This window comes from Mus caroli, unplaced genomic scaffold (genome assembly GCF_978045245.1).
Source record: "Mus caroli unplaced genomic scaffold, Mus_caroli_1 scaffold_16, whole genome shotgun sequence".
NCBI classification, from domain to species: domain Eukaryota; kingdom Metazoa; phylum Chordata; class Mammalia; order Rodentia; family Muridae; genus Mus; species Mus caroli.
The window spans coordinates 37,474,405-37,496,407 of NW_028227271.1; the positions used below are offsets into that span (position 1 = coordinate 37,474,405).

At 34.4% G+C, this 22,003-nt stretch overlaps 1 protein-coding gene across 13 annotated transcripts in view; it reads right to left on the reverse strand.

Annotated features, from left to right (window-relative positions):
- Phf20l1 (PHD finger protein 20 like 1) overlaps positions 1 to 22,003 on the reverse strand; it is a 68,111-nt gene that overhangs the window by 33,646 nt on the left and 12,462 nt on the right. For 4 of the 13 annotated variants that reach the window (XR_003834993.2, XM_029470077.2, XM_029470078.2 and 1 more), the window contains exons 3-9: positions 17,108 to 17,279; positions 16,888 to 16,972; positions 13,101 to 13,189; positions 12,794 to 12,883; positions 8,542 to 8,755; positions 7,875 to 8,003; positions 3,209 to 3,291 (exon numbers count right to left, since the gene is read on the reverse strand). Coding sequence is in view for 12 of the 13 variants with exons in the window: in XM_029470077.2 (XP_029325937.1) it covers positions 3,209 to 3,291; positions 7,875 to 8,003; positions 8,542 to 8,755; positions 12,794 to 12,883; positions 13,101 to 13,189; positions 16,888 to 16,972; positions 17,108 to 17,279 (862 nt within the window). In the remaining variant the exon portion in view is untranslated. The remainder of the gene's footprint in view (positions 1 to 3,208; positions 3,292 to 7,874; positions 8,004 to 8,541; positions 8,756 to 12,793; positions 12,884 to 13,100; positions 13,190 to 16,887; positions 16,973 to 17,107; positions 17,280 to 22,003) is intronic. The other 9 variants (XM_085831937.1, XM_029470080.2, XM_085831936.1 and 6 more) reach the window with 5 other exon arrangements.

Here is a 22,003-nt window from a genome sequence, read left to right on the forward strand (position 1 = left end):
AAGTACGTGTTTTTTAATGCCCGTGAAATTCTTACAATATTAAGTATCCTACTGGATGAACATTTCAGTATTACTTTGAAACATCTCTCTTCTGAAACTGTAATTGTCAATGGTATTAAAACAGCAAGATAAGTGAACAAAAGTATTTCATGTTTTAGAGGGCTAAAGAACACATTTAAACTCCTGCCGTTTAGATGGGATTTTATAATCTGTCATCAAATGTGTGGCTGTCTCAGCAGACAGTTTCCCTTTAAAGAACAATCTCAACAGGAAAACAATGACCAAATTAACAAAACATTATCTTTAACTCATTTTAGTGCTGAAAGCTAGAGTTTCATAAGCAAAATGCATCATGAAATCAGAGCCACCAGCAATAGAGAGTTAAAAGACTAAAAACAATACAGAACAAGCAACAACTACAACAACAGAAAAAAGATAAAATGTAAGTTAAAACATTGGATTTAAAAACAAAATACGTCGCAGTCTTAGATAAGAGTTTTTACCTTATTCCTGCCAACTGATACTTTTGAAAAAAAATTAGATCTTTGTCAGTTCTTTAATAAAGAACATTTAATCATGTGGCAGTAAAATTCCCTGCACATGTAAAAATATGTATGAATGTATCTATTGTTAAAGACAACAGAAAGCAGCCACATTGGATCCATGTTGTGTCATACTGGCATGCCTATTCTGGTTTTCTTGCTAGTATCTAACAGCAAAACATGAATGAAATACAGACTTTGAAAAACTGGTATTATGGCAAGCCACTGTAAAGTTGCTAGTCCTGTGAATACCATGCCTATCCCCAAGAATCATTTAGCTTCCACATATTTGGGGAAGGGATATTCATCAAATTTATAATCTTCCGTTTTCTAGAATATGATAGATCATTGTCTGGGGACCAAATAGGTAATTCTATTCCTATTAAAATAAAAGGTACTCAGGCTTTCGTGGTACGACTTATATATTGAATATTAAATATGGCTTCACTGAATGTTCTATAGATGGCATGCTAGACATCGACTATAAAAGGCTGTGTAACACGTATCCTCTTCATTCAACTTTCATTTTCTACCCTTGAATTTTTTCACTATACATGTGTGCAAGTAGAACTATCATTTGAAAAAGAACTCCAGGACTAGAAAGTATTCCTAAGCTTATCATAAAAGGTATTGCCAGGAAAGTAATTAGAGCCATTACTTGTAAATAAACAATTTTATTGTTCATCTTCACAGATGTGAGAGACATCACTACAGCATCCATTACTCTTGAGTTACAAAGTTATAAAACAAGATTTTAAAACTTAAATTAATAACTTGGTAAGGTGCTTAACTTCTAAACAAGGACAAATTAACATATTTTAACCTTAGTGAATTATTATGCATCAAATGCAAGTTTTATCCAAAAGTAAATATAACATGACATTTCCCTAATACAATTAAGTAATCTATAACTAATAATCTGATAATGGGGTTCAAAACCACAGTTTGAATCTTTCAGAAATATAAATTCATTAGTACATCAAATTGTGGCTGTAGGCCTGTTATCAATCTCTCATAACTGGCATTGTAACTCCTTAGGACAACAGAAGTTAGCAACAGTCAACATTCCTCATTTAGGTCTCTTGCTAATACCAACTGAGATAGTTAAGAGCTTCTAACTCGGCTTTTTAGCTTAGAAGCAAGGCTAACAAATACCATAAAAATTAAGAGTCTGGTTACAAAACATTTTCACATTGAAGTCAACCTGAATGACAAAATAAAAGAGGGAACAGCGTGATGTTCCTTAAACTCTAGAACATTTACAAAAGTTCAATTAATGATTATTGGTCTCTGTTACAAAACTGGCAAGGACTTTGAAAAGTTTTGAATTATGCAAGTACAAATAGCCGAGTTGCTCTACTTTCCTTTCTTTTTAAAACTGTTTCTCTGACCTGGTTACTCAATTCTAAACTATCTTTCCACATATAGTAAGTACTTTTCACAATCACATGTACCTCACAGATTATGTGTAATGAAAGATTGACATTGTAATGAATTTTCCAGAAATATTTTATTACCCAAGTCCCTGATATATCGCATTCTGAGTATATTGTAACAATTGTAGGAGTACAAAATATTGTTATATCTGGGACATTAAATATAGTCATACACAGTAAAAAAGTATTTAAAATTTGGTTGATATACTGACAATAACGGCAAAGACTTAACCGTTTGATGCTCACAGAAAACTGGAAGGTATGAGTCACTGACATATTGATCTCAATTTAAAAAGACCATTCATTTAATACAACATTAATGGAGGTATCAAAACAATACACTGCTTTCAAATCAGGCCTGAATCAACACTGAAAAACTCAATACAATATCAATTAAATTTGGGCTATCCTTTAAAACACATATAGAGAAGAGCAAAAGGTATTCATTTTAAAGTCTTATTAGTCTACTAATAAAGAAAATTAAGATAATACAAAATGGATTTATTGAAACTACATTAAGGCTCAGATTTTAAAACAGGAGAACCAAAGAAATTCAGTTATGGCTATTACTGTATTCATACAGTGCCTAAGGAGTTAAGCCCTTAGAGGATGGAAAAGCATGCACAGCTCAGTATGTACAGGTACTGTGGGAACGTGAACATAGCCACGGCCAGTTCTAGCAACTGCAACCTGCAGTTCTAAATGTCTCTATTAGGTGGTTTAAGACAGACCCTTCAAAGGTTTTTAAATTCTCTTTTTTATTGTAGTTATTAAAATATACATCCTAGCAAAAATGTATGGCTCATTGATCAATTCATAAAACACAGTCTAAGAACACCAACTGTTACAATATAAAAGAAACTTCTTATAAAAGAAGTTTAATTGGATGTCAAAAAACCCTGATTAAATCCACAAATGAAAAGTATTTGTGTAAGGGTCTTTTTGAAAGCTAAAGGTGTCCAGCTGGAAGCTCATACCCTGGGATGCCTGTCTCCAGGCCTTCTAATTGTGGAGACAATGGCTTTCATTTCAGTCTATGGAGAACATAAGCTAATACAGTCCATAGCCTATGTGCATATTCGGGAGAAGGCAGAGTTAAAAGTGTCTCATCAATGAGTCAGTGCTCTATCCCCATATCTGATCAGAGGGCAACTGCAATCACGTAGTACTACAGCTCCGTGAGTGACCTTCCAGTGGGACTTGAAACAAGCAAATGCTACCATTTCATACCTGCTCCAGGACTGGAGCTGTTGCATTGCAGTCTTCTTTTTTTTCAGCACCATCCACCCCAACAGCTTTGGATGCCAACAAACCTTGAAAAAAATTGTACAAGAATGGCTTGTTAGGAAAGAAATAATGATTTCATCACAATAAACTTCTACAGGGAATACTTTCAAATGCTAACTTTTAATAAATACAAACACCCTTAAATTTGAGAGTTGTTCACATAATTGACTTATTTTCTTTTTAATGTTATTTTTTGAGATGCTTAAATACATAAAACTTAATTCTGGCTTCAAAGTCTAGATTAAGATGTTTTATATTGCTAATACTTATAAAGTAGAGTGGCATATCATTCTGCCACACTAGTTTTCAAAAAGCATTTCTAAATTTTAATTTCACTTATACTCGTTAACCTTAGCTTAGTGCATCTATGCTCACTTATGCAGTATCTTCTTCCAAAAGTTTCAATACCATTTCTTAGGCTTATTTTATATGAAAGGGAAAGAGTGTGTGGGTCTTTAGAACATCTGGTCTGACTTCATTCTACACATGATGAAAAAATGGAAAGTTCTAGTTGTTTTGTAATGTATTTCCCTAACACTGGATTTTTAAAAGACAGAATTCCTTATTTATGACACACTTTTTTCACAAGACATCAAAATTTTGCCTTAATTAATAAAAGCATTTACTTGGATACAATTCTTAGCTCATTCTGTCAGTACTTTTTATGAGACTAGGTTTATCAGACCTTCAAACAACTATTAGATTTTATGGCTACTGTGTTCATAAAAGGAAACATGTATAACAAGTGATAATTATAAACTTGCTATAGGAATTTTTATCACATTTATTACTAAAATTGTTAACATTAGCTTATAGGAGAGAAAAGGTTCCCTGAAACACTAAAGGATAAAGAGTTATTCACAAGGCAACATGAGCCAATTTTCTCATATAACTACCCCAAAGGTGTTAAGTAACCAAGATGGAAACACACATATTCATATGACCTCCTCAAAGTAATAAGAGAGACAAATGTAATGTGCTCATTAGGCAGTAGGCACGCTGTCTTTACTGAAAAGTTGAATGTGTACACCTAGCATGAAACAAAGAGGTGCAGCGGAAAGCAATGAATCTGATCTATCAGTGACTGGTACTTTACTTAGTTTGAGACCACCATCTGTATAGTTCCTTCACGTCCCACATCACGTAAGGTGTATATTTAAAAGAGAAATAAAGGCATGTAGATTATTTTATAAAATTTTAACCCACAAATTCAATCCTATTTACATTGTAAACATATTTTACATAAACACAAAAGATGTAGCATAGAGTATTTCTTTAACATTTAAAACAACATATCACTGTTTTTGTTTCTTTTCCAGCTATCATTCTTGAGAATCAATAGGCTACCTAAGTTTTTGTTAATGACACAGAATCAAAGTCTTTTTATATCAGGAAATGAGCAGAAGTTCTATTTCTTAAAGCTATTCAAACACAACAAATATTTGCCATGCAATATATTAATAACTATGCCTTACTCTGTTATCTTTCCTAGAAGTGATAGAATATTTTTTACATTCATCAACAGACGACATGAATTATTTAGCATATAGTACAAGTTTTAAAAGAAAAAAAAAACAATCCATCCATAACCTATTACGATAGTATAGATCAATTTGATTAAAAGCCATTTCTATATTATTGTTATAAAGAAAAAGGAAACCCTTTAATTTGGCCAGACAGTAATGACGAACTTAAGATAAACTAATTTCAAAATACACTTGGTATCTATAGCATTCAAAAGCGCCAAATATACACATTAAAATATACACAGTAAGCTTGATCAGAATATCAACTTTAAAAAAATTAGTAGGCATAAACAAAAGAGGACACATGATAAAACAAGCACTTGGAGAGCAGGTTCTCCCTCTGCTTGGAGGAACAGACAGTCCAAATGCAATTATCTTTCCCTGACAACATCATAAGAAAAATTTCATATCCAGAGTAAATGAGAATTCAGAAAAAACTGATACAAATTAAGTTAACTTTAATCATTTCAAATGCTTATTCTCAGTACATTAGAAACAGGTTCTGTTCTAGGAGACTGTCTCACAGAATGCAAGCTATGGCACCAGGACATTAAACAGTGAGTAGAAGGGGAACATCAAGTTACCATGAATCATACCACCAAACAAAATCATTCCATAATGATAGACTTCACTGAGAAACAGGAGGCCAATGCTCCCAGGAATACAAAAGTGGGTGCCCAAAGAACAAAGAAGTTGAAATCTTGATCAAATGTATGTGTCATGAGTAAATTTAAATCTCAGGATTTTTTTCAAATTTTGCAAAAATCCCTGACATCACACAAACATTTCTAACTTCCAGCAATGTCCATAACAATGAGAGCACATCTTGTATTAAGTACTATTCTTTATTCCTTTATGATGTATACAGTTACTATTTTCATGTTCACTAACACTCAGTTTGTTTGCAACTTGTTACTAAAAGTTATAGATTCTGTGCAAAACTGTCTACCTTAAAATGAATGTTATGTATACCATATGATAGAACTATCATGAAAGCATATTACATATTCAAAACCAAGGAGAATACAACTTCATTTCTTTCTAGTTGCAAACTTTGAAAACATCATCCCTCTATCATTCTTTCTACAACAATCAGCAGAGGATACATATGAAGGGAAGGAAAAAGTATATCATCACAGAGCTAAACTTACCCAATAATTGGATCACTAATCTTTGGATAGACTCAAAGTAAATAAGAACAAACTGCTACAATTCTTGCCCACTCCTCTCTAGTAAAGGACAAAAAGACACAGGTAGAACTTGGTAAGTTTAAAATATAGCAAGATTCCAACATGAATCTGCATTTTACACAAGTTCTCATTTTTCTTCACAGACCACAAATGAAATACACTGTACACAAGCACACCAGGACTAGGATTGAAGAAAATCCTTTATCTACTGTCCTTATGCATGGCATACTTGTGACATGAAATCAAACATAAAAGCAGAGATGAACTGCTAGAAGGATTGTGATAAATGTAAATCTTCTGAGTAAATAAAGTGGGGGAAGACCTTAATGGCTTCCTATGGGTAAGACTCTGTGTTACTCTGGTACTAACCATTACATTTGACATTCCTAAGGAAAACTGAAAGGAAAGTCCCTTTACTAAGGAACCTGGATTCTAATCCGAGGAACAAGGAAAATGGTTCTTTTAACCTTACTACTGCCTCTTCAAGGTCATGCAGAGTTAATGTATCATGTGGACTCGGCTGGCTTCTCTTTTAGTTTTGTTATTTCTTTAAATGTTGAGTTTAGCCCTCCCATCCTCCCGTTAAGGAATTTAGAAGCAGGCATATGTGAAAATATACTGGCTGAAATTAAAAGCAGGTTATGTGGCTGAAGGAAGAAACCCCTCATGCTGGGAAGCTGCCAATCAGCTGTATCCTGTCAGTGGCATTTCCATCTTCCTTGGTCTTGAATCCTCCAACAGTGTGGTTTCACTCTTTTATCACAGGAGTGAGAAGTAGCTTACCATTCTGCCCTGCAAGCAGTACACTGAGTTCTGTATTTAAGCCACAACCGTAGACTCAAGTTAACAGCAGAACAATCAATTTAGAGAAGAGAATGGATTTCTCCAAGACTAACAATTTCTAAAGAGAAGTTACTACAAACAAATGGAACAAGCCTGATCCCCTCAGTGCAGAAAGAAATCATAACCCTGTCACAGAGAAGCTCACAAGAGCTCTCTGCTCCAGTCATCCTTCAGAAAAAAAAAAAAACAACAACAACAAAAAAACCCCACAACACGTAATTAATATTTTTCCCTGGACCTAATAGAGAAGCTAATCTTCTTCAAAGTACTTAAATGAATGGCACAAATGTTTTATTCAGTTTTATTAGATTAAAGACCCTTGAAATATTTTGTTCTGAAAAATCAGGTGTCCAAATCATTCAGATAGTTCACCTTCCCTTTAAAGTATACTTTGAAATGAATTACAATCATCATTTCATTTAAATACTAGAAACATATTAGGCTGACAGCCTACACATGTCAGGTATAGCATGACCGGCACTAGATATAATATTTCAATTCCCTCTTCTTTGAGCACTAGCCTGGCTAGGATGGCCTGTAATTTCACCATCCCTATCCCACTACATAGTACCTGATAAGAAGGTACTCTAGAGGCCAACCTCAAGAAAAAAGCAGGAACTAACAAGTGAATCAGAGAACTAATTTAGTCAGATATTCATATTTTTGCCACAAAAGATTACATTCTTAAGTAAGGTTCGGCATCTGTGAAATTGTTTATATATAAAAATATGTAAAGCCATGGAAATGAAGCCACCACAAGTTGGTAACTGCAGATAACCTATTTCTGACATAAATTATTTCCACCATGGAAGTGATATTAAGGCTATATTCTTGCAACATTTGACCTTATTGATCCTCACAACATCCCTGTGAGGTAGGTAGAAAATATATGCTATTTGACAGTGTTAAGAGATGTTTACTTTGAAAACCAGAAAGTAATCAACTTATTACACTGAGGCAAAAGATCCATTTTCCTTTATTAAGAAGAAACTAACATGAAGTCTCTAGCACCCCCTACTCCCCTCCACCAAGAGAATCATTGTAGTTTACCAGTAATCTTGTTAAGTCGGGCTCTCTTTGCCTGAAATGAGTTGCCTTGATTATTTTTCCTCTTGTTTGTTAATGTGCTCTCTGGCTGTGGAAAGACGATCTTTGGAACGGTGTCTATGTGAAGTCCTACTTTTAACAGAACACATATATGAGAGTTTGTCTGGAATCCAAAATTAAGACATATAATTAATAGACAGCAAGTTAGTAAAAGCATTTGTATTTTGGTTAAAAACTTAGTGCTTGATTATGACAAACACAAATCCCTCGTGACTGATACAACAGAAATAAAAGCATACTAAGTAACTATTCTTGAATTGAAGCTTGAAAATAATATCTTACTGCTTCCTCTATATAGTTCACTGAAACAGCACAATTCCTTAAAAACTAAAATAAAAAATTTCAAACAAAAACCTACTAATATCATATAATTTATACTCAAGAATACTGAAAGGAGGTAATGTCAAGTACTGACGTTAGACCTTTAATCTTCAGAGTTACATATATTCTGATAATAAAGATAATAAAATCAGTCACCTATTATGCTAGGAGCAAATAATTTAATTCTAAGTTCAAAATTATAGGCAACCTAAGGATTTTGGCTAATTTGCTACCTCAGGTAGGTAAACACCTGTGTCAGGAGAAAGGAAAAGAAGAATGTATTTTGTACCAAATGTCTCACTGGATGTGGGTAGTTCTTCCTTCTTCTCAATCTCTGCTGTGACTATGCACGTTGAAGTCTCTGCCTTCTTTGAAGGTAATTTGAACCATTTTCCCCCATCTCTCTCTTTCTCTTTATTGCTGTTAGCACTGGTTCGAGGTTTAGTCCCTGTTTTATTTTTCGCTGCAGCTGCAGCAGCTGCTTTGACTAAAGCAATCCAGTCCTCCAAAGGAAAAACAAAATGTGAAGTATTAAAAATCCAACTTTAGTTTCACTAAGACATAAAAAAGTTGCATCTTGACAGCTACTCAAACATACATACATGTAAAAATTAGGCTAACTATATTTACGTGGCTGACTATCAGCAGGGGTGAGATTTTAGATTGATAAACTAATTAACTGAATTGAAAATGAAAAAAAAATCGAATGGCAAATAGGCCTTGCATAGGTTTTCATAAAATTAATCAAAAACAGCTTTAAAAGCCTATAGAAAATTTAGAATGCTACGTGATATGCTTCAACATTTCAGAGTTAAAAGTGATATTACTTTTCATTTTCATAATACAGTGGATCACACAGAAGAGAATTACACCTTACTTTATAAGTATTAAGAAAAATGTTTTACTACTGAACAAGCTACTATTCCTTTTTAAGATGCACATACATTTGATTCATGGTTAACTTCTTAGAAACCAAACTGTGATTTTACTTTTTAAACATTTAAACTTAAGAATCAATTTATCACACCCTTTATAATACTAGTAAAGGAATTTCGTTAGGTATTAAAATACTCTTTTTAAACATTTATTTGCTGTGGGGTAAGGGGATGGGAGTGTACATGCAATGGCATGCTTGTGGGAAAATTTATATAAGTCCTTCCACCATGTGGGTTCCTGGGATCAAACTCAGCTCACACTAGGTCATTAAACTTGGCAGCAACTGCCTTTATTTGCTGAGGTATCTTCCCCACCCTAAATAAATCGTGTTACTTTTAATTCAAAATTATTTTGAAAGTATAAAACACTGTAAAGAAGTATCAAATGGTTCTATATAGAATTTTAGTTAAAAATGTGTTTTAAATAAACATTTGTAATGTTTCTACAGAGTTAATCTTTCACTCCTGCCCCTAAAGCACTGTCTAAATGGACAATAAAATCCATCCAGCTTACACAGTTCTTATTCTACTGAATATCATTTTATAACATAAGATGAATTTAATTATTAGAATGCACAAATTAACATAAGCACTACTGTTAACAAATTAAAACAAAAATATGGGTGCTAACTATTTACCCTTGAAAATACACAGTGAGGATAAACAGGCCACTGCAAATAACAAATGTATCTACAGTTATCTCTCCCTCTATCATTGAAATGATCTGCAAATGTCATGTAATTTATATAACATGGTTTTTTTGTCCATTTTATATTGAATGTCTCACAAGACTATCCAGGTTATCAGTCTAACATTAAAACACAAAAGCTGATAAAGGAAAAGAGGCTACTTAAGGAATTTACAGAGATATACAATTAACCATAAGATAGTGTGATGGGAAGGTATAAGCAAGAAAGATTAGAAGTTCAAGGTTATCCTCAGCTACATAGGAAGTTCAAGAACAGCCTGGACTATATGAAAGCATCTTTAAAAGAAATGAAGATAAGTTGATGTGATAGGATATACAAATATATCATAAGATAACAGAAGACACTTAATCTGACTGAAAAGAAAAACTAATGGGAGACTTCAGAGATAAGGGTATAGGAGTTGGTTTCTAAATGTAAAAATTAAGAGAAGCGGCTTAAAAACTGGACAGATAAAAGGGGGAAACAAGACTTCCAAATGAGATAAAGATATTAAACGAAGGCAAAGAAGCCAGTGTATACAACTGGAGGTATGGTGAGGATTTAGGTGAAGAAGAATTAGCTGGAGACTGCCACAGGTTGAGCTTAAAGGCTCACAAAGAAGTAGTGAGGAGAGAAACTTCAACAAAGAAAAAGCAAGGAAAGGTCAACAAAGGAGATGAAGAGAAGTAAGCATAACCACACCAGAAGTGCCTCATGCAGGGTGTATATAGGTTACACACTGCAGCTGTTTTGTTTGTTTGCTTCAGTAGACAGAGCAATGTTAGACATGGCTAGGGGCAATTTCCATCTCAAGTTTCTTTCTACCTTGAAAAAAGACACAGCAGAAGAATCATTGTGCCTTTCAAACTTAATTACTTAAAAATGCTTCTTAATCATAAATTGGTTAATCATGGCAAACATTATAGCTATGTGATTAAATAATTACCTCAACTGTAAGGTTAAAAGTATCAACCATGTATATATGAAAAGATTTGTGAACAGCAATAAACCAACAGATGCAAAATATCAGGAAGATCAATTGCAAGGGATTTATAACCATTTATAAACCCATCTTCAGTGCATTTCAATACACACTTTTCATTAGTACACTTTCAGAAAGAATGAAGGTGTGAAGTTTCAAATTTAAATATGCCTCAGTCTCTCACCCTGCAGTTATTGCTGCTATGCTTAAGGGTAGGGTATCAGGAAGAACAACAAGTAGTAAGATACCTTACTAAGTGTGAGAATGGTCTCTATCCTAGGAAATGTCAGCTTTATGACTACAGATCAACACTACCATTCCATTCAAAATTATATACAAGACAGGGATAAGGACAGAATAGTCACTATGTCTACCATACTATACACCCAACTGAAGAGCAATGTCTGCAAACACAGTTCAAGAAGGCCTACAGCTTACACTTCCAACAGAAGCATTTCTAAAATTTCTTGAAAAGGTCAAGCTATCGTCAAAATGCAATCAGAGGTGAGGTAGCATCAACCAACTCTCCCAAAGTCAGGAACAATAGCATTGAGACTCTTATTTGAGCTTAAGAAAATAAATCTGGGAGTTCATGTACATAAAACTACTATTAATGTCTCATCTTACATGGGTGCTAAACACAGCTTAGAGAAGAACATTTCCACTGTAAATTTATTCAGTGTATTACTCTTTGCTAAGTTGGTGTAAGATGGCTTTATTTATATTTTCATAAAAAGATTCTCAAAGTATTCCAACTCTAAAAAAAAATATTAACCTTGCCTAACACATAGTTGTGGGAAAAAAACTCATAAAATAACTTATAAAATACTTAGTAAATATTTTAAATCTTTATATAATTAAGAATTATAAAAAAGAATTATAAAGAAAAATTAAAAATTAAAAGGAAATATGTTGCCAATCGAGTACTCTTTAAGGAGTTTTGTATTTTGGCATCAATCTTAATGTTAATGCACACTGTGATTGGACTAAATACTTCCAAATATGACATCTAACAAATCTAATTTATATAGCCCATTATTCAACCACAAAGCACATTGTCTCAATTTGAAAGTTCAATGACAAACAAGAGTGCCATTTCAGGACCTCTGAATAACTACAGTTACAGAGTCACAGTATTAAAGTAAAAGAAGAAACAGATTTAAAGTTATGTAGCAAACTATGCTAAAAAGAACACCACTGGTTGCTTAAAACTATTTCATTAATATAAATAGATGCACAGGAGGATACAAAGTCATTTACTGATAGAAAGCATTTTTACTTTAAACTGAATTTACATTTATAGAACTCTTCTCAGAAGCAATCACACTTTCCAGAATACTCAAAAATAATTATTTAAAATATGGAATTAGACATTTGCAGACCATAAAATGCTCATGCCTACCAGAAAGTTACCATGTGATTTTTAACATACTTTAGGATATAAATTTTAACTACATGTTATAAAACAAGTAGGGAATATATTTTCACATTAGACATTTTCATTGATTACTTTCAAGTTCATAAATTAATTGTAGGTCCAGGTGCTGAAAATCCCAAATAACAGCAGAACATAAAAGAAAATACTTTTCGTTTCTAATGGCACCTTTCTTTCCAATGTTTGAGGAACTATATTCAGCAAATGGAACATGGCTCCAACCCAGACTCTCCTTAAAATGCTCACCGTTTATTCCTGCTTTGACAGTAGCAAAGCATAGAAGGTCCTGCTTTTATTATGCTACTCAGAGAGCCCTATCTGAAACAGCCTTCAGAGTGTCAGGTAAGCGCCTTTTAAGGAAGGTGAATAACTATGATTTGTAGAAGGAAAGAAGAAGATAAGAAACTTACGTAAAATTTCATATTAAAAATTAGCTTTCTAAATAAGACTTTATACCAGATAAAACAAACAAAAAAATTTAAAAGCAAAAAGGCACTTACCTCACTTCCCATAGACTGGTTACACGATCCAGCTGGGTCGATAGGACAACACCAGCTTAGTGGATGCTGGGATTTCACCTGGAACAGAAACTAGTGACCTATAACTTTAGCAGGTCTAAAACCAAAGAAGCAAAAATCAAGTGTATAATTTATTTTACATAATATGCTTCTCTTTCTTGCTGCTATTTGGGGCTCTCAGCACATAACCCTACAATTAGTTCATTTAAAAATGCATAAATATGTATGTTGATCAAATACCATTCAGGAAGACATCCCTTCAGTAGCCAGGAATACTGAACACTCTTACCTGCCCCTTAGCATCCTCAGGCATGGCTTTAATGTGCATTCTTTTTAAACAACGGATTACGCCATCATAAAACTGAACTGTGAATGTTCCTGAAATAGGAGCAATCAGATTAGAAAGTATCATGCAACATTATAGCAGCATTTGGAATCTAACAATAGTGGTATAATGTAAAAAGATGCCTTGTGATTGCACTAACACAGCCACAGTCTCCTGAATGTACTCCACTGAGTTATTAAAGATACTTTCTCTTTCCATGTTTAAACACTTTTAAACTAGTTTTTTTTCCTTAGGGTATGGACAAATTAAGTCCTGATAAGTTAGCTGTATGTAACTTTGATTTTTACTGAAGAATTTTGAAATTTATTGTGAAAAGACATATATATTAGAATTATCTCACAAAAATAAAACCATTATTTACAGAAACAGTATTTCTACAGGAACAATCATTGGCTCTCTTGAAAAGTTACTTTTATTTTTAATTAGGTATTTATTTCATTTACATTTCCAATGCTATCCCAAAAGTCCCCCACCTGATTCCCCACCCACTCCCCCACCCACCCACTACCACTTCTTGGCCCTGTCGTTCCCCTGTACTGAGGCAGATAAAGTTTGCAAGACCAATGGGCCTCTCTTTCCACTGATGGCCGACTAGGCCATCTTCTGATACATATGCAGCTAGAGACACGAGCTCCTGGTGGGTACTGGGTAGTTCATATTATTGTTCCACCTATAGGGTTGCAGATCCCTTTAGCTCCTTGGTTACGTTCTCTAGCTCCTCCACTGGGAGCCCTGTGATCCATCCAATAGCTGACCGTGGGCATCCACTTCTGTGTTTGCTAGGCCCCGGCATAGTCTCACAAGAGACAGCTATATCTGGATCCTAGATATGATATGTGATAAAGATCATATTCTCAGTGAGATTTACATTTGTACTAAAGTGGCAAAATACTCTTGCATGTCAAATATAAGCTAGAATGTAACTTAGAAAGCATCAAGATAGGAGTTGTTCGCATATCAACAGGAAAAACTGGAGGAACTGAGGATGGCAACTGTGTGACACTCAGCTCAGTAGCAGCACACTCAGTAGCAGCATCTCTACCATGCTGTGCACCCAGCTGTGCCTTTCCCTTCCTGCATCTGTCCACTTATAGATACGAAGCACATTCACTTTCTGTGCCAGATCTCATGCTAGCAAGTCAATATTAACCACTGTTACTAGAAACAAGCCTTGGCGATCTTATAGAAAAATTAAACACTTTAAGTAGACACCAGGCTTTTACAAAAGAAGTATAAACAAGAAACATATTATTATCACATGCATGACTCCAAAGACAATGTCGTGTGTGTGTGTGTGTGTGTGTATGGATGGATGACTGGATAGATAGCTAGATAGATTTTTCTTTTTGTAACCTGAAAACATTTTTTTATATTTTCATATGATTAGCATAGTTCAATAAATACTGCAAAGTTCTAAACCTAAACTAGAACTTAAGAAACAAATGATCAAGTGAATAAGCAGGGATTTAAGGACAATGGAAGAAATTTAAGAATCCCAAATCACATACACACCTCACACTATCATCATTCCTGCAACTGTTTCTTCAATTCCTTCCTCCACATGGCACTTCTGGGCAGCCCATGTTGCTTCTAAGCCACTGGAAGGACCTTTGTTCCTCCCGCCCTTGCTCATACTATTTCCTCTATTTGGATGCTTCCCTGTGTCTCTTGACTGTATCTAACTCTAACCATTTTTTCAATGACCATCCTGAAGCCAAAAACTTCTCTGGCTACTCTAGTCCACATTTCCTGCCCTTGTTTCATTTTATTCTTTGAAAAATTTATACATGCATACAAGTATCTTAATCACATCCATTTCCCCACAAATTTTTCCTTCAAACTCTACCCATAACCTTTCTTCTAACTTCTGTTTTTTAATAACCCACAGTCGAATTACTGCTGTTTGTGGGGGGGGGGGGGGAGGGAGGGGGGTTCAGGATGCTGGGCGAGAAAAGTAGTCAATCGACTTACCATACAAGCTACAATACTAACCTACCGAATAAAATGTGTTCATTAGTGCAATAGTGGCAAGACAACATGCTCCCATGTTGATCTCTTGATTAGACTTGAGGCCCTTCCACAGGCTCAGGCCTGATACAGTTATCATGGTCAAGATTTATGCCTAGGGAAATCATAGCTTCAAGAGGGAACCTATTATTTTGGTAAAAGGTCATCCTGTTAAACTGCTTTCTAAATATTTATTTTTAGAAAGATTTGTATGTAGATTTGTACTGCTTTATCTTCACCAGAATAAGCTGTATCACAAATATCTAAATGTCCACATTAGTTAGTTCCATTTTGCTTTTACAATAAACTGAGGATTTACCCAATTCCCATTTTTCCCCTTGAAGAAAGAGGCAGGCTTACCTACCATGTGGGACATATAGAAACCAAAATTAATATTTCTCAAGGAGAGTTAAAAAAAAATCTATCAATATTTCCTAAAGACTCCCTAGAACTACTCTAGAAATGGCAGTAACCACACTTTAGTAGCATCCCATTTCTACTAATATAAACTTAATTTTGTTTTAAAAACTGTGGATAAATAGAATAGGATAAACAGTGACAGTGGTTTGAGTACAGTGCATATGTGTGTATGTACACAACTACATAAGCACATGCTTAGGAATTATTGCAAGTCCTAAACTGTTCCATACTCAACTCAGCTGATTTTAGCTATAGCATTGAGTACTTTTACTTTGTTAGGTTTGGGATGGATCTTAACACCCAAGAGTACATAATCATTACTTCTTTCTGCCCATATCACTCTTGACTAACTTACTCTGTGCTAGGCTCTATACTGGACATTGAGGATGCTTAGGTATAAGACTTAAGCAAATAAGGCATGAAATACACTTCAAAGAAGTGTAAGCACCCAAAGGAAAAGGGGGAAACAACCTGCAGGCCCAATATAGTGTGGTCTCCCACCTCTTCCTGCAGTGAGTGGCTAAACACTAGAAATGGCACTACAGTCTCATCTGCAGCTCCAAATCACTGAAACCATATATGGGACTGAAATCCTTATATAATGGTTCTCAGTTAGAGTATTGTAATTTATTAAATTTAAATTGTATTTAAATTTATTGTAATTTATTCAATATTTTCATATTGAATTCCTTACACCCTTTTTAAATGTTTGTTCCTTCTATCTTACCTTCTATTTCTTTCAAGCTTATTTTTAATTTGAACCTAAAGTTTAAACTTTCTCCATTGCTTTTATCACCTCCAAACAAAATTCAAATCCTTAAGCAAGGTTCTAAAATTTTTCAGGTACTGATGTCCAACCATGTCCCTACTAATTCATTGCAAACAAAGCCCTTCTGGCTCTTCTTCCACTAGCTTATGTGTCTTTCACAACTTTATTGAAGTGTCTCCTGAGTAGATCATATGTCCTTGCAAAGAACCTGTCACTAATTGTGTGCAGCCTTTAAAAAAGTTAAGTTGTAGTCAAGTTTATTACATAAATAAATTTGAAGATTAATATTCTGTCCAAAAGATTTCTTAGGTTCATGGGAAATCTTACTAACACACCTCGTATTTTGATTCAGGCTGGGAAGTCGTGAGCCATGTCACTCTGAAATATTTAACAAATATTCCCATAGAGAGTCCTAACAGAAAATCCATACAGAACAGTATAAAACAAGAAAAAAGTTATATGAGACAATTATATACCTTAACTGAAATTTAAATCTCAGTCCTATTTAAGTCTCAGGTCATTTCAAATGCATACCTTCTTTGTTAATTGCTTCAATCTTGGCAGGGTAATAGCGACAGTCTGTCCAACGAGCCAGTACTTCTTCTCCAGCTTTAAAATCCTATTCAAACAACTTTTAAGATCAATTTCAAATATAATAAATATAACATTAACAAAAAAGCTGTTAAATTTGACAGGATCCTTTTAAAATGTCATTATTTATGAAAGGAACAACTGGGAAAGGATTCCTACTTACAAAGAGCTCTTCCTCATCCTTTAGCCCTTCTTTCCTTAGTGCAGGTCTCTCAAGGGGTCGTAACCTGTTGCTGTCCCAGTAAATCCACTCATCATATCGATGACTCCAGCGCTCAAAATGGACTAGCATCTTCCCTTCTTCATAATCAATTTTTTCAATTCGGGATGGATACCTCAAAAAATTAAAAAGCTTCATATCAAGAAAAATCCTTCTGTTGTCAAATATAAATTATTAAGCAGAAAGATTTTAATGGGTACAACTTACCATTAAAACTGAGAAAAGTTAGTATACTCATAAACTACTGAACACACAAAATACACATTACTATTGTCATTTTAAGTGATTTTTCTCAGAACTGAGAAAATAAATTCTCTAATATATTCTGAATACAAAATGTAAAGTGCTATACTGTTTAAGAAGCTAATGCACAGCATGTGTCAAATGGTAAAGATATCCCTACTTTCTTATTAATTCTCCCAATTCTGAAAATAAATACACAATGAATAATTTGCAGTAAAATAGATACTCTGTAAAAATATGATTGGAAAAGCTGAAGACTTTCTATAGTTATATGAATAATGGTATATCTAACAGAATAGAAGATTAATCTTCAAATACCATGTTTATACTATACAAAGTAAAAAGTTAAATGAAGATTTAGAAATATATATGTATATATAATTATGCTTTAAAATGTTTCAACATATTCCCTTTTGTGTATATGTTCATTTCTGTATGTGCATGCCTGTGTGTATCCATTAACACTGAGGCCAGAAGACAATCTCAGCTACCATTCCTCAAATACCATTCATGTAGAGCTTGCCAGATAAGGTAGGCTGGCTGGACAGTCAGTACTGAACATGTGCCTATAGCCACCTCTACAGTACTGGATACCACATCCAGTTTTTGGTTCACAGGTTTTAGGAGTAGAACTCAAGACTTTATCATTTCAACCAATCGATTTCCCCAGACTATAAATCCCTTTCTATATGGTGTTAAGAACATTTTATTTTTCCATAGTAAGCATATACTAGGAAAGAAAAACCCCAAATTGTGAATTTTAAAGTATTTGATTGCTTTTTCTTCACAAGTAGATTAGTTATCCTTTGAATAATTTCAAAGTAAAAATTAATTCACTTAAACTTTTAATAAGGAGTGTACTATTCCATTATTCCTGCATTAACATGTTTGCAGATGACAGAACTGTTTATGAGTAACAAATGAACTCAATAGCCACACATGGGAGATAATTCAGCTGTAATTGCTTATCTCACATTTTTCTATTTTAAAAATAAATCCAAAACTTTGTGTTGTATTTTTAAAAGTTTTAAACATAAAGCTATTATGCAACTTTGATGTTACCATCTCTTTTATAGGTCAATCATGTTGTTCAAAGTTGTTTACACACCTAAATACACTGAATTTTCCTGAGATGATTTCTTAATTTTGTAGTATGATATTGAGTTACTGCATAGTTCTTCACGTACATCGTGTTTTTCAATCCATCCGTGCTTCTGTCCTTCCTGGCTTGCCTAACCTGCCTTTCTTGTCCTGTTCATTCTCATTGTTCAGGCTTTGTCCAACATGTAATGATCTAAGCTGACTTCCTGGACTCCCTTTTCCATTGACCTTATGGAACTCTGATTGTTTAAATTCTCTCTAGATAGACTCCAAAACTAAGTGCTGATGAGTGATCGCCAGAGGCATTTATATGTCTCAAAAGGTTTCCAACATCAAATAAGCTGGGGAAATACTAGATCAAAATTAGGCTACTTACTTAAAGACTTCTTGCTGTTCTCAGCAAATGGAGATAAAGCACTTGACTTTATCAAACAGGAAATATATAGCCTGTTTTATCTCAAAATGTTTAACGTGTCTAGAGACAACTTATAGCTAAAGATCATGATGCTAGAATACTGCTCAGGCCTATGAGTGCTGGGTGTGCCTAAGTTGTGTTCCTTATCATAGCCCTGAGCACCTGGCAAAGCCCTAACACACAGAAACTACTGGAGCAGTATTCAGCAAGAAAGTAAATGCTAAAGGCAGCCGGACTTCATGTTTCTTAAGAACTATGAAGGCTGTTGGCTCATTCTAATCTAACTTCCTAGTCTTAGGGGAGAAGTGGGTTAAGAAACATTTTGTTACTGAAAAGCATCAAGCCAATAAAACATAGATTAATACACTTCTGTGCAGACATGCCTATTCAGCCACATAAAATCAAAACTACACTGTTCATAGTTTGTAGTCTTCCCCTTGATACATTTTGTTGCTCTAATTTTTAAAATAGAAAATTATCATATCATACAGAGAAACTTTCAACAAGGCTGCTCTATATTTTCAACATTACTAGCCACTGAAGCACTATGAAGAAATATATCTATTAAGTTCAAAAACTGATAAACCTCTTTCAAAAGGTAAGAGCTTTTAATTTTACCTATCACATCACCCAGATGTTAAGAAAAATCCAAAGCTCTTGGCTTTGCTCTCTAGGTTCTTTCAAATTCTAAATGTATGGAACTCTGTATGTTTAAAACATTCTTCAAAGTAAAAAGAGTCCACAGTAACAGATTCAAATATATATCTATTTTCATAACATGATTCAATTCAGTAAAAAAAAAAAATCAGAATCTGAATGAATTTAAATAATGTAAATCTAGATTGTTATTTTTAAGCAACTTATGGTTTTCCTAAAATATTTTAAATTCTGTTGGCTGAAAGGATGCTTGAAGCAACAGCCAGAACAAATTACATCTTGAGGAACCTCTTCAGGGTAAGTTACAGCATGTTAGAGTCTCTACATAACTGCCTAGAGAATGATATGCATACCTAGGTTACTGCCAAGAATAAATGCAAATGCACAAGATGATAATCTTTAATTTTTAACAAGTTTCACTAGTCAAATTTGATGGTTAAAGGTGTCAGAAACATTACCAAGAATGTCCAACATATATGCACTTGAACAACTAATAAGTCAAAGGTAGGACTGAAGGTGTAGCTTAGTGGCAGAGGGTTTGCCTAGCAAGAATGAGGGCTCAGTTTTGGTCCATGGCACTTGGAAATGAAGGGGGAGAAAGGAAGAGGGAAGGAGAGGGAAAGAGAGGTGAGAACAAAGAAAAGCACTGCTGGTAGATTTAAACAATTCTAAATTCTATCATTTCATCATTGAGCTCAGTTAGGAGATGTAGATGAGAAATACTGTTATGTATCAGACTTTGTTTTTGCTAACTAAACATTGATTGTTCCTTATATTCACTGCATCTTGTTCTCTGTCCATGCTATGGATAACAGAATTTGCTTTAACAGATGAGGACTAAACATTTCACACAAAAGCAGAAGCAGAGACCAATACAAGTTTCCACTGCATATCATAAAAGTGGGGCAAAGTATGTGTGTGTGTGTGTGTGTGTGTGTGTGTGTGTGTGTGTGTGTATGAATGAATGATTAAAACACACATAGAAAAATTTCTAAGTGAATAGAAAATCTCATTTCACATGTTTAAGTAATTCTGGGAACACTGGGAAGTTCATTGAAGGTTCCTGGAGACACTGTCCACATGGAACTTGGTGGGATATTTCAAGGATTAAGAGTCTGAGTACAGCTACAATGAATACACAAGATACACTATTGAAAAATATGAATCTGGATGAAACCAGAGTGAGTGAGGTCATTAAGGAAAGCAAGATGTGCAATCTGTCCTCAAAATTGACCTGCCAGGACTTGAGGGCACTTGAAGGTAAAAGTAATACTCCATTTGACCTGACAACATGATAAACTACACAGCGATAAAGAACAGAAAGACATTAAACTGGGCATGTTAGCTTGTTTCAAACTTAGAGCTTTGAAATAGCAAGCTAATGAAGTGATCCTTTGTTCTATAGAGCACAGGACTTCTATTTAATTGGGCCATTGGTTACACCTTGGGAAGGAAAAAGCATGCTAAGATCTTCATAATGCATGTATGATGCACATTACAATATGGCAATTCACATATAGCTCTATACAGCAAAACAATACCTCTGTTCCAGCAGATGGCCCAAACTAATGGTATATGTTTTGATATACAGTGTAAAAAAATTTGTTGAGCAAATACATTCACAAATGACTATCTTAAAGAATGTATTATTTACATATGCTACGTATGCTTTACTATAATTGACTGTGCATTGAGCATAAGTTTTTTTTTTTCTCCCTGAATTTGGAAGATGTGGTGTTAATGTTTTTGTTTTAGAGGCTGAATCACAGAAAGCTGTTAAAATAAAGAATAGTGATTAGGCTCAGCCTCAGACATTTATGAATGATTCAGGAAAATATTTAAGTGGGAGATTAGGATTTCAGAGTCCATAGTGTCAGGTAAGATGCCAGAAAGATGAGAATCTCCATAGCTGCTCTATTTCAAGATTTAACTGGGGACCCCGGAAGGTGAATTAGGAAAAGGCTGGAAGAAGTTGAGGAGGAGGTTAACCCCACTGGAAGACCAACAAAACTAACCTGGACCCCCCAAACTTTCTCAGAGACTGAGTCACCAACTAGGCAGCATGCAGGAGTGAGTCCGAGGCCCCCAACATATATACAGCAGAGGACTGCCTGGTCCTACCTCAGTGAGAAGACACACCTAACCCTTGAGAGACTTGAGGCACACAATGGATGCAGTACAGAGATTCTGGTCTGCTGGGATTTACTGACTTAGAAATGGAATGAACTGCTTGTATTGCTGAGAGTTAACTTGTTTTTCCTAAGTCCTTTATTTTTAAGCCTGGAAACAGAGTCTACTTCCATAAATGGAGAAAAAACTGTTCACTCTAAAATAAATTATAGGCATTTAGACTAATATAAATGAAAATATAAAAGTATACCAATGATCTACCTGGAAAATATTTTTTGCTAATCTAATTTTTT